This window comes from Crotalus tigris, unplaced genomic scaffold (assembly GCF_016545835.1).
Source record: "Crotalus tigris isolate CLP2741 ecotype Arizona unplaced genomic scaffold, ASM1654583v1 scf7180000019363.1367679, whole genome shotgun sequence".
In the NCBI taxonomy this organism is placed as follows: domain Eukaryota; kingdom Metazoa; phylum Chordata; class Lepidosauria; order Squamata; family Viperidae; genus Crotalus; species Crotalus tigris.
The window spans coordinates 539,876-553,467 of NW_024097499.1; the positions used below are offsets into that span (position 1 = coordinate 539,876).

At 37.4% G+C, this 13,592-nt stretch overlaps 1 protein-coding gene across 5 annotated transcripts in view; it reads left to right on the plus strand.

Moving 5' to 3' along the window:
- Positions 1-13,211, plus strand: part of DYNC1I2 (dynein cytoplasmic 1 intermediate chain 2) — a 39,268-nt gene extending 26,057 nt beyond the window's left edge. For all 5 annotated transcript variants that reach the window (XM_039361777.1, XM_039361780.1, XM_039361779.1 and 2 more), the window contains 11 exons: positions 1,193-1,282; positions 1,761-1,923; positions 2,025-2,124; positions 2,286-2,411; positions 3,189-3,335; positions 4,907-5,020; positions 5,511-5,644; positions 6,547-6,691; positions 7,856-7,996; positions 11,009-11,134; positions 12,124-13,211. In XM_039361777.1, the coding sequence (XP_039217711.1) occupies positions 1,193-1,282; positions 1,761-1,923; positions 2,025-2,124; positions 2,286-2,411; positions 3,189-3,335; positions 4,907-5,020; positions 5,511-5,644; positions 6,547-6,691; positions 7,856-7,996; positions 11,009-11,134; positions 12,124-12,237 (1,400 nt within the window). In that variant the 3' untranslated portion in view covers positions 12,238-13,211. The remainder of the gene's footprint in view (positions 1-1,192; positions 1,283-1,760; positions 1,924-2,024; positions 2,125-2,285; positions 2,412-3,188; positions 3,336-4,906; positions 5,021-5,510; positions 5,645-6,546; positions 6,692-7,855; positions 7,997-11,008; positions 11,135-12,123) is intronic.
- Positions 13,212-13,592: the final 381 nt, after the last annotated feature.

Sequence of the window (13,592 nt, forward strand, 5' to 3'; positions counted from 1 at the left end):
TTTTTCTCCAGATTTTGCTTCAGCCTATCACTATGTGTGTGGCTTGGCAGCTGGTAGAGCCTACAAGCTGTATTTTTGTTTGCAGGGTAAAGGCTTGTCTCTGGACCTCCTGGAGAGTTGGTAATTGCACAGACTTGCCATTGGAGAAAAAACATAATTGGAAGCAGTCAAGCAGAAAAATGCTGTGCCATCCCATTGCCACCTCAGAGCGGGGATAGACAATCCCAGCAATACCATCTGGTTGCTGCTGTCTAGTCAGCTGGCCTGGCTGCTGGGACCATAGCTTGGCAGCTGGTTTGCACCCCTTGACCACTGTTCCCTCCCCCCCATGACTTTGAACATGGGTCAGGGGAATGGCTGTAACAAATAAATCCCTGTTGAATCTTGCCTCATTACTTGCAAGAAGGCAGGATACAGGCTTCTGCTTCCATTCTCTTCTAGACAGATGACATAGCTGGTTAACAAATGAAATAAGTATTTTAAGAAAGATACTCTGAGAAGCAGAACAAAAAGAGGCAGGAAACATATTCTACAACATCAAATTGCTCTTTTTTTAATTTTCTAGGGGCTTGTACTATTTAAAAAATGTAACAATGCAAAACAAATGCTACGTATATCCTTAGTATTTCAAAACATCAACACTTCTTATTATTTGTTCCAATTAAGGAAACAGTATTCTACTTTTAAAGTGCTCGCTGGCCAACTTCGTAATGATAATGAGACTTGCGGTTAGAATGACAGAAAAGAAAAAAATAATCTCTCTTGGTATTGTCTTAGCAGAATTTGCCTTTCCAGTTAGCATCATCAAAATTAAAATAACTTCTTTCCTTTATGAAAAACTTTTTGTATTGAATCCATATCTAAAGAAAGCTATGGTTCTGAGAGCTGTGTTAAGATGCTTGATTTTTATTATTCTATAGCAGGTCTATGTCAACATGCAACATAAAATCACACGGATGAATGTTTTGTCTGCCAGTGATAAAGCTGGATAGAAGTTAAGAATTTAAAGTGAAAATCTCTGAAAAGTTACCCTGTACTGTATGTTTAGTTCTGATGATGTGTTAGAAAAATGACTAGATAAGAGTTCACTGACAATGACAGTATATTTGACTGATTATTTTTTTGTTATTTAATAAATGTAATCCCAGATTACAACTGGCTAAGCAGTTTTTGACAACTTTCTTCTTTACAGATGAGGATGATGAAGATGATGTAGTTATACAAAAACCACCAGTTGAACCTGAGGAAGAAAGCATTTTGAAAAAGGAGGAAGAGGAAGAAGGTATAAATATTTTATTTATTTACATCCGTTCACATGCCATTTATTCTAACAACTCTGGGTGAGTTACAGTATATAAAACTAGAACTAACCATAAATGCTAAAAACAATAAAGAAACAATTAACTATTATAAATAAAAACTAATATTACCAGCAGGAAGTTCTCCCTACTTCAGTATTCTCTTAAAGAGTGCTATTTCCTCATTTTAATAATATAAAGGAGGAAGCATATCTGACCCAAATTTCTGACTCAAATTTTCCTTTTTGTTGTGCATATTTCTCTTTATTGTTTAAAATTTGTATTTATTAAAGTTTAAAGACTAAAAAGCATTGAATAAAACTGCAGCTTTTTATATTTGTATACTTATCATCCCTGTTGAAAATCTTAAGCCCACATACACTAATGTCATTCTAATCATTAAATATATTCATTTTAGTTGGTTGGTTATAAGACACGTTCCAAATCTGTATCTCTCCACAGTTGCCCCTCATGAACTAACAGAAGAAGAAAAGCAACAGATTTTGCATTCCGAAGAGTTTTTGAGCTTCTTTGATCATTCTACAAGAATTGTAGAAAGAGCTCTTTCTGAGCAAATTAATATTTTCTTTGACTACAGCGGCCGAGACTTAGAAGACAAAGAAGGGTAATATGGGAATTTCTAAAATGTGTTACTCCATTTGCTTTAATTTTACTGGAAATGACCCTAAGTCCTCTCTCTACTATTGTTTTATTTTTTTTCCCCAGAGAAATTCAGGCAGGAGCTAAACTGTCCTTAAACAGACAGTTTTTTGATGAACGTTGGTCAAAGCATCGTGTTGTTAGTTGCTTGGACTGGTCATCTCAGGTAACTTTACTTAGTCTTTCTTAGTAGATATTATTTACCTTGCTCTCTTGTCAGAATAGATTTCCAAGAAATAAAGTTTTGTTTAGTAACTTCATTTGGATTTATTTGAATGTGTCTTATTTAAAGTCAGCAACAGAGAATCTTTTATTTTTTTTATCCAGTACCCAGAGTTGTTAGTAGCATCTTATAACAACAATGAAGATGCTCCTCATGAACCTGATGGAGTGGCCCTTGTCTGGAATATGAAATATAAGAAAACAACTCCAGAATATGTCTTTCACTGCCAGGTAATGCAAGTTCTTATCTTGCAGGGGTAAAGATCTTGTATTAGGGAAAGTGGACAAGACTTGCCTTTTAATTGTCAGCATAATGATTTAACTGAGGTAACATAAATTTCAAATGTAACCCATTCCAAACACATGTTGATGTCGGAAGGATCCAACCATCTTCTTTTTAACATAATGTGCCTTATTTAAACTTGCACAATCTCATACTATGTAAAAGATGACATTCTGGTACATTAACTACAGACTCAGCATTTATCGTTAAAAATATATACCCACATCTCAACCCAATTTGTATATTGAAGATAAATATACTTAGCCTAAAAATTTAAGGGAAATAAATTAAAAAACTCTTATTTCAACTTAAAAATAATTAAATTACAATGTACAAGTTGGCCTCAATATAGATTATTGTAAAATATTTATTTCAAGTCTATGTGGCTGTCCATATCCCAAATGCAAGTTTAAGCATCTAATGAAACAACTAGTGAAATAATAAATGTAAGACAAAGACAAGATAATATGACAGCTAAGAAAACCAGAACCAACACATCTGGGCTCAACTATCTTCCTGACCCCGGTGCTTAAGAAAGTAGCCTTAAGCAGAATAATGAAGTTTCATTTCCCTGTGTTATATATTTAATGAAGTATACCATTCCATAGGTTAAAAGATGATCAATTAATGTGCCTTTTTCTGAGTTAGTCATTCCTGAAGTCATTTTGCAAATATTGAAGAGTCATATTCAGAAATAACTTTTACATTCTTTTTTCATTTTACAGTCAGCTGTTATGTCTGCTACATTTGCAAAATTTCATCCAAATTTGGTGGTTGGTGGCACATACTCTGGACAAATTGTGCTCTGGGATAACCGTAGCAATAAGCGAACACCCGTTCAGAGAACTCCCCTTTCAGCTGCTGCTCACACGGTAGGGAACAGGAGATCCATATATCTTCATCACCCAATCCCCTTTGAGGATAAAGAGTGTTGTGCTAAGTGCACAGAAAAAGTGAGAAGTAGTGGCAAAAGAGACATAAGAAAAAAATTACTGGCTTATTCGGTAATTTAGGATAGTGTGTGCTTTTACAGCATGATGGGATAAAACTCAGAATGTGTGAAGAAAAAAGTATAACATTCAAGAAATGAGTGTCTTATAAAAGATATGGTCCTATTTGAATTAAACCTTTTGCTGAAAGGGTAAATTCACCATTTCACATTACTTGGTTCTATGGTATTTCCTGTTATCTATATTTGTCTCTCTCCAGGTTCCAAGGTCTCCGAATTTTTCATTATGAACAGAAGATCATATCTTACTTGTTCCTTAGCTCTCGCTTTCCCTTGAGAAGCACATTTTCCCTGCTGGGAAAACATGTAGGCCTGAAATGAAAGTATTAGCTATTCATATTTTCAAAATCTAGCCTGCCTGGTCATTTTTTTGCTCTGTGCTTAGGAATGTTGATAGGTATACCATGCCTTTACATCACTATAGCTGTTCCTTCTATTTCCTTTCATTTTTCTTTTGTTTCATTTTATTAATGTTCGGTCTTTCCCTTGTCATAACTTCCCCTCCTAATGTTGGCATTGGGGTAGTATTAATTTACTGACCACTCATTCAGCAATTGTTAAAAATTGCAGCGGTACTGAAAAATAACTTTAAGGCCAATTTGCAATCATTTGCAACATTTCTCAATCACATAATTGCCATTACGATCAGTAGGCTTTGTCACATGCCTGACCTGTGGATTTTTTTTCCTTCAAGAGCAGAGAGATTGGAGTGGAAAGGATTACAAGAGAGTAACCTATTTGCCATTCTAAATATCAAAAGCAATGCAATTGTGCTGGCAATGGGAAATGATCAGGCAAAGTTATCTTGATTGCCTAAAGAAATCAATTGTTTCCTCCATTCCCACCTCAGAGCAGAAAGATTGGAGAGGAAGAGATTTCAAGAGAGTACTATAAGTTGTTTGCTTAGTGCCCCCACCACTGCCAGTCCTGGGCTGCTGCACAGTCACATTGCTTTCAATGTGTACAAGACAGTAAACAGGCATTCAAGCATTTTAAAGGGCAGGGGAGGGTTAAGAGGCAAACAAAAGCCGAAGATGTGAAACTGAATAGTCTTGTCTTTTTCAAGCTGGAAAGAACAGTCACAGTCACATAATTTCCCATTTTGTGTCAGAGTTGCTGGTCCCGAGTAGTGTCAGTAAATGAGGACTACCTGTACTTCAAGAACAAACCTTTAATCCATCCTATATCAGCACTGGTTTTTGTACTTTCAGTGAAGTGTCTAATCTTCCAAAATTGCTAAGCAACCAAATCTAAATCTTAGTTTCTGGGGAAGGTCAAATGATTAGCTGTAGAAAAAAATGGGTTGTTAAGTCCCTTGATATCTTTCTTGTCCTTCTTGCCTGATAATTTAAAATTTAGATTTTGCATTTATTTGAAGAAACCTTACATTTCCATAGAAGCTTTGTTAAACTGTGCTATATAATTTTGCTTTAGCATCCTGTATATTGTGTAAATGTTGTGGGGACACAGAACGCCCATAATCTTATCAGCATTTCTACTGATGGGAAGATTTGCTCCTGGAGCCTGGATATGCTTTCACAGCCACAGGTATATTTCATATTAAATATATCAAACATTTATTGTTATATCTGTTTCAGGAAAGTTCTGCAGATAAATGTATGCTACTGCAGTATGAAGCGTCTGATATCCCAGTCCCGTATATCTAAATACTCTTTTCTGAATTCTGGCATGTAGCTTAAAGTAGTGTAGAATTTTTATTGAGAATATTTCAGTTCACCTGGTTATTTAAATATAGAAGCTCATTAAATGATTTTAAGTGATTAACTCTCAGTCTAAATAATGTGGCAGAACATAAACAATGAAATATAAATTCTGTAGGTTGAGAAAAAATACCTACACTGTCATTATATACTCTGTGTAGTTTTGTTATATTAAATACTTTCAACTGGATAATACAAATAAAACAAGTATACAGAGTAAACATGTTTTGTAGAAAGCTAGTATCAGAAATACTCCCTAATCTTAGCAGAAGAGTTTGGGAAAACAGAAAAAACAAATGTGATATCCTTCTCTCCAGGATAGCATGGAGTTAGTTCATAAGCAATCCAAAGCTGTTGCTGTCACTTCTATGTCCTTCCCTGTTGGAGATGTCAACAACTTTGTCGTTGGAAGTGAAGAGGGCTCTGTCTACACAGCATGTCGCCATGGCAGGTGATTAGACCCTGGGATTCCATTTTTTCAGCCACAAGGTGTTGCATCTAGGATCATACTTTAAGAAAAATAAGTTTGGGATTGCTGCTCTTTAATTGTCATAGGATGATTATATACAATGGTACTTTTCTAAAAGAAATTGGATTGTAAGGATTTTAAAAGGGTATTTAATAATTAAAACTTTCAATTAACTTCATCTCATTTTTTTTCTAGATAAGAATAGCTTTTGAGTTTTGATGCGGAATATGCTGATTATTCAAATTTGGAAGGGAATTGTGACAGAATATCCCAAATTCTTGCTTTTGTAGATAATTATACAGTACTATCACGCACCAGTCATAAATTGAGCAGCTTGTCTCCTGCTGTTCAATCTGTTTTGAAATTGTATAGCTGTAGCTTATCTATTGCTTTCTTAAATGAAATTGAAACTCCAGCCTCTTCTCAAACATACATCAAACCATGCTGTACAGTGCTTTGGGTTAGAACTAACCAAAATTGGTAGTTTGCACTGATACTATTGAGGGTTTATCATCCCTGTTTTCAGACTGAAAATTACGGAGGAAATGCATCTCTTGGGAAGCTTGATGTTTCTTGGAAGACAATAATGTCTTAATTTTGGGAGCCCTAATATTTAGTTGGAATTTGAAAAAATAATACAGCTATGTAGGGTATGTAGTATGTTGTAAACATTATCTTTCAAAGCAAATGTCTATTTAATTAATACAGTTTTTTATTTATAGTGCTACTGAGCTTAATTCAGTTCCATGAAATATGCAATAATGTAGAGATCATTTGTGATTATCTTTGTGAATTATTAAATACTACTTTGTATCTAGAGTTTTGCATCAGTATTTGCATTCTTTTAGAGTAAAATATTTTTTTCTTTGTATGCGTTTTAACAGCAAAGCTGGAATCAGTGAGATGTTTGAAGGCCACCAAGGACCTATTACAGGAATCCATTGCCATGCAGCAGTTGGACCTGTAGACTTTTCACATCTATTTGTAACTTCTTCTTTTGACTGGACTGTAAAGCTTTGGACAACTAAGGTATCAATAGATACATATAAACAATATTGACTTGTATAAAACCCCATCTTGTAGAAATTCTCTATGTAGAACTAAATTTTCTTGATTGAAGCATCCATCAGTGCCATAATATACGGTTGTAATATAGGAGTAAAATACGTACAGACCAGATCTATCCATTATTCAACCTTCTTACATTGGCTGAGGCAATTCTCATAAATATAGATCGTTATAACCATTGTAGCAGTTTAAAGTTGCTATTAGTATGTTATGTTTACATTATAGTGTATAATAGTGTTATACACACATACACAAAATGAACTAGTAGTTTCTTGTTTGTTTCATGAATATTATAAAATTCTGCATGATGAAAGTTCTAATAATAGAATAATGGGGTTGGAAGGGACTTTGGAGGTCTTCTAGTCCAACCCCCTGCTCAAGCAGGAAAACCTATACCAGGCATGTCAAACTCATGATGTCAGGTGACGTCCGTGACGTATCGGAGCTTTTTCTCCATTGCCAGCAATGGGGTGGGTGCGGTTTTAGGATGACACGTCCAGCCCGCAGGCCGGCAGTTTGACATGCCTGCCCTATACCCTTTCAGACAAAGGGTTATCCAATCTCTTAGCTTTGAGGAAATTAAAAATTGCAGCTTTGTTCATATCTAATTTTATTGTTAAAATTACATTACTCTGCTTATATAATATAATTTAGTATAAATCCCAAGAATGACTGAGTATTTTTTCAAATTGTGAAATTTCAAGCTTTTAGTGAAACACATAATGAATGAACAATCAAAAGACAAAACGCAGCTAAACTTTCATTTGATGTCCTCAGGATTAAATACAAGCATTCACCCAGGGGTTCATTTTATTTCCAGGCTCATCTCTGCAGCCAATAAATTGTATTATAGATGGTCAGTTCTTGGCACTATAATACTTTTTTCTAACTCAGTACGAAAAGGTGTGTTGTTATTATTAACTCTACCATCTCCAACATACACAAAAAGGATTCAGTATGCCATATCCCCTCTGCTGATCAGCCCAATCTTTGGTCCTGAAGCCAGAAAACATAATACCGGTAATAGTGATTCCTGATTATCATAAATCTTACCACCGTGCCTTAATTATTTTTGTTTTGGCAATTGCAAGGTATATTAATGCTAAATGGGTTTTTTTTCCCTAGAACAACAAGCCTCTATATTCATTTGAAGACAACTCAGATTATGTGTATGATGTGATGTGGTCACCAACACACCCTGCCCTCTTTGCCTGTGTAGATGGAATGGGAAGACTTGATCTGTGGAATCTCAACAATGATACTGAGGTAAAGCAAAATTGGTTTGGTATCCCAAGATTACATGGTGGTTCAGAAAAACATTTATCTTCCTTGGCTTTTTGCCTATTATCTCACAAAGAGGTCTGTAGGCCAGTGGTTCTCAACGTTTGTGTGATGGCGACCCCCGTCACACAAACATCATGCGCGGCGCGGTGCGCATGGGGGCGGTGCCCCATGCGTGGCGGCATGTGCGGCGGCGCCCCCACGCGTGGCGCGCATGCACGACGGTGCCCCCATGCGCGGCGCACATGTGCGGCAGCACCCCCATGCGCAGCGCGCATGCACGGCGCCCCCCCCACGGAGGGGAGAAAATGGCAGATCGCCACCTTTGGCGACCCCCAAAAAATGGTCGATCGACCCCAAATGGGGTCGCGACCCATAGGTTGAGAACCGCTGCTGTAGGCGAAACCTTTAATGTTGTAAACTGGTTAATTTTTCATTGAATCAGTTGCTTTGGATTATCTTGATCCTTTTCTATTAGGATTCATACTGGGTATGGGACCAAAACAACATTGGTCCTGCTTTTGGATGACCTCTTGCGTGGACAGGATGGGGTAGTGCATCCATCCATGCCATTCTCAGAGACTCTTGAGACTATCAAGCATGTTATCTTTCTGGATCAGCTCAGATGCCTGGGGGTGGGTGGCATGGTGTGCTGATTTGCCTCCTTCCTTTGAGGTCAATGTGATTTGGTGATAATTAGGAAGAAGACATCCCATTCTGACCTCTGACTACAGTATGTGGGGTGGCACAGGATGGTGTTTTTTCCTTTCCTTTGAAACATTTACATGCCACTGGATGAGTTCATCCATTGCCATGTGTATCAATTGTACATCTCTACCTCTGGGAAATTAAGTGATGCCTTGACCATCTTATCCTAGTGCCTTGAGGCTGCAAGAGTCTGGATGGGGAACAATAGGCTTCAGCTGAACCTTGGCAAGACTGAATGACTTTGGTTTTGGGGGCCCTCTGATTCCAGGACTATGCCATCTTTGGTGCTGGGTGGGGTTGCGCTATCCTAAGCAGACAACAATGTGCAACCTGGGGGTCCTTATAGATTCACAACTCCTGCATGATAAGCAGAATGCACTCGTGGCTAGAAAGGCCTTTGCACAGCTTTGTCTTCTGCACCAGCTGTGCCCATACCTGGATCAGCAGGCCCTGCTTACAATCACTCTTGCCCTAAGTCACCTCCAGATTGGACTACCGCAATGGGCTTTACATGGGGCTGCCCTTGGAGAATATCTGGAAGCTTCAATTACTTTACCATGCAAGGGTGCAGGCAATTAGGTGACTCCTACAGCCCATACTAGACATCTGCTCTGTAAGCTGCATTGGGTGCCAGTTTACTTCCAGTTCCAATTCAAAGTGCTGGTTTTAACCTATAAAGCCCTTATGCCATGGGCCTGAGCAATCTAAGGCAGCGGCTCCCCACCTTTTGAGCGCCAGGGACCCCTTTCGTGGAGAGAGGTTTTTCCACAGACTGGAGGGGGCGTGGTTTTGCGTGCTGCCTGCATGCACGGATGGGGCTTTGCTCGTTTGTGCAGCCTGGTTTCTAGCATACTGCAGACCTGGGGTTGGGGACCCCGATCTAAGAGACTGCCTTTCCCCTTTTACATCAGCCCTTCCCATCAATCTTGCAGAAGAGGTATACTGCTGGTACCTTTAGCCAGGGATTTACACTTGGTGGGTTCCAATAGATGTGTCTTCTCTATTATAGTGCCCATCTTACGGAACATTCTCCCCCCTCCCAAATTAGATTGGCCCCATACCTTTTGATATTCTGTAAGATCCTCAGGTCTTGGTTATGTGACTTGGTCTGGGCTTCTACAGAAACAGAGACTTGGCTAGATGGCTCCAATGTGAGGGGGGCATTTTTTATTCTCCCTTCACTTCGATTGCATTTTGTTTCTTAGGTATTTAATACTATTTTTTATATATTTGTATTCTCTATTTTGATTTTTTTATCTATTATTGCACCTAGAGCAGTGATGGCAAAACTTTTAGAGACCCAGTGCCCAAACTGCAACCCAAAACCCACTTATTTATCACCGGGTGCCGGGTGGGTGTGGCCTCGGTGGTCATGGCAGACTGGGTAGGCGGGGCCAGGGTGGCGGGGGCCAGTCCCTTGCCATCTCCGGGGCATGGCACGTGTGCCCACAGAGAGAGCTCTGAGTGCCGCCTCTGGCACGCGTGCCATTGGTTCGCCACTACTGACCTAGAGTCTCCCTTGGTGAGTTGGACAGCTATATAAATTTGATTAATAAAATTAATAATATGTTTTAAATGACCAGAAAATGAATGACAGTACATGTGGCTTATGCTGGTAATATGCCCTGACATTGTTTCATCTAACTCTAGCATAGGGTAAAGCCAGGGCTTTTTTGTGATCTGGCATGCATACAGGTTCTTTGTACATCAGACACAGTGCATATTGTATCATTCTAACAAATAGTTGAAACAGGAAAGCTCCATGAAGCTGGTACTCCTTGTATAGCTAAGGAATGCAGGGCTATCAGTTGCTGAGCACTGAGCAAAACCTAGGCAGGATGTTCTCACTGAATGCTTTAAAGCATCAGACTCTGGGTATATTTAGTACTACTTTTGTGCAGCAATCAGCTTCGCTTGCTATGATGTGCTTGAGTGGAAGAGGATTACCTATAATAAAGTAATTTTTCCAATGTAATTCAAACTCAGCATATCCAGGCAAGGTTTTATCCAAGCAAGGAAAGAACTCAGTAACTTGGAGCTGTCATCTTTGAAGGCTTGGTGCTCTAATTCCTATCATTACTAAATCCATCTTCCATTGGGCCTTGTGTGGGTATATCAGAGAGATTTATATTTTTAAAGGTAAAATATTTCCTTCTCTGTTGTGTTAGGATAAGGGACAGCTAGATAACTTTAATGGTCATATTATCCTCTGAATATTTGTGACAAATCTAGCAAAATTCCAAAGAGGCTATAAATCATGACAATGCATTATTGTTTGAACTGGGGTAGGTGCCAACAGCAAGTATTACCGTGGACGGAAATCCAGCCCTTAATCATGTAAGATGGACAAATTCAGGACGTGAGATTGCTGTGGGAGATTCCGAAGGACAAATAGTAATTTATGATGTGGGAGAGGTAGGTAATTTTCTAACTTACCGTATTTTGTTTTGCTTCAATAATAAAGAGTGCATAGGAGTCATGTTTTTGTTTCAATTTAGAAAGTGTCTCTCTATTTAAAGTTTGGGCAGATTTAAGTATGAGAGGATGTGCTTGCGAAGATGAAAAGAAATTATGATGAATATAGTTTTGTGAAGCAGCCTAAAATTACTTCAAACTTTCCCGTTTCTGGGAGACGACTGCCCAACCCAGTTTCCCATAATGCAGCTGCTGATCCATCATTCCTATTTTATTCTGGGGGACAAGCATTTTGTAGTCATCAGATGGCAACAGTAGGCAGGACTATCAAATTGCAAACTTTTTTTTCAGAAAAGATTGTAGGAAGTTATTTAGAATTTTTCATGTTGCAAAATAACGTAAAAAGTTGTTTGTATCCACCTAGTTTAAAACTAGAGAATATGAAAGGGATTGCTACTGCATAACAAAGATACAGTTTGCAACTGAGTTTAGATCAGAAGGCCAAAGAGTGACTGCTTTAGTTTCACTTCAGAATCCTTTATATTTGAGTTTGGGGAACTTCTCCAGGGCTGTCAAGGTTATTCAAACTAATAGGTGTGGTTTAGATTTGGACAAGTAAATAGCTTTCAAATTGTTTTTTTCCTACATCTGGTCTCACCAAACAGTAGAACAGCAGGTTGGAAGTACAATTCTGCTAGAAAACAGAAGAATGTGAAATATATTATCCTCACCCTATGAACAGTTTGTGTCCAATTAGACTCTGGCTAGATGCTACTGCCTAGATCTTTGCTTGCTGTGATTTCATTGTAATGGAGATGGAGCCTACTCTTCGTGTTGAAAGACATTTTGCCTATACGTAAAAATTCAGGGAACCTAGAAATGTATGTTTGTTTCAATTCTAGATTTTGGATACAAACCAATGATTTTTTTTTTTAAATCAGCATATTCATATGTTTACTAATACCTCCCCTATAACTAATTCTCCACAGCAAATTGCTGTTCCCCGAAGTGATGAGTGGACACGTTTTGGTCGGACATTAGCCGAAATTAATGCAAACAGAGCTGATGCAGAAGAGGAAGCGGCAACTCGAATTCCTTCGTAAAATTTTACCGTGGATTCTAACAGTGAATTTGGGAATGAGCTAAAAAAAGCTTCAATGTAGTAGCATGTTCTAGTCTGCAGCAGCAACTTGAAAGTGAAAACATGCAGTAAACTCTGGATTTGACAAGTGTGTAAAGATTACTGAAGCAGATCTTGTGAAGTTGCTTTTTAAAAGCTAAATCACATATTCTTAATCTAATCTGCATACATTAATATTTATCCTAACTTGGCAAATCATACCTTCTGTTGAAACACTACTTATATTGTATATTTAAAGTTACTTAGGCTGTCCAACTTTCAATGACATTTAAGTAAGTTATGTAAACCTATGTCTGAGGAGAAAAGATTATGGAACTGCTTAGAGTTACACATGTATCTGTTCACAGTAATCTTTATCCTAATTGTTATACAGTAGGCTCCGTGGTGGTAGATCATGTAAAGGAATAAAAATAATCTTATTAAACAAATTTTAATTAATGGAAAATTTCTAAAACACCTTGGATTTTTTGTTAATTCTGTGTAGTTAGTAAGGATTCTTTATAAATAAAATACATGATGTTTTTATCATACATATCCATTTAAAGACTTGATTTTTTTTAATAGAATTGTGTTACATGTTGATAAGTGATACAAGGAGATTTGTAGGGAAAAGGAAACTAAAAATGTACTTTCTATTTATAATAAAAAGGGTACAAATGATTTTTAGGTTTAAAACTTCAGCTTAAATTGTTGAATTGGATATAGCTTGCATAATTCTGCCTAAAAAGAAAAAAAAATGAAATCGTTTTGAAATCCTGTGACCACAGGATAATCTGTAATTTCTCTGGGCACTTTTCTAGAATTTAAGAGGCAGCACTTCATTTTTGTATGGTAAACTCACAACAATCTTGTGTAACTAGGAATAGAACAGATTCTCTGATTTCAAATTCACTTTAGATTTCGTGTGGAAATATTAAAAATAAAGCTTCAGATAAAGTTTTTTAGTACAGTTGTAACATTTTGTAAACTAACCAGCAAATTGGCCATAAAGTAAAGGTTCTTAACCTTCAAGATTTTGCATTGCTATAAAGTTGATTTCGCCATTGGTGATAGTTTCATTTTTTTTTATAAATGCCAGTTACTGTCCTTCTGTGCAATAAGATTTTTTTTTTTTTTTTTTTTTTTTGCATTTGTAATTTTAATTGCTTCTGAAATAACGGCTTACAGGCTTTTATCTGCAGTTGCTTAGAATGGGTGGGCAACTTGTGGCTTTAATATCACATGCAAACTTTTTTCCCATTCTTTTTTTTTTTCAGGTGTACCTGGTTTGTGCTGCTTTAATTGAGGAGTAAAATGGCATATTTCAGGGATATGTTT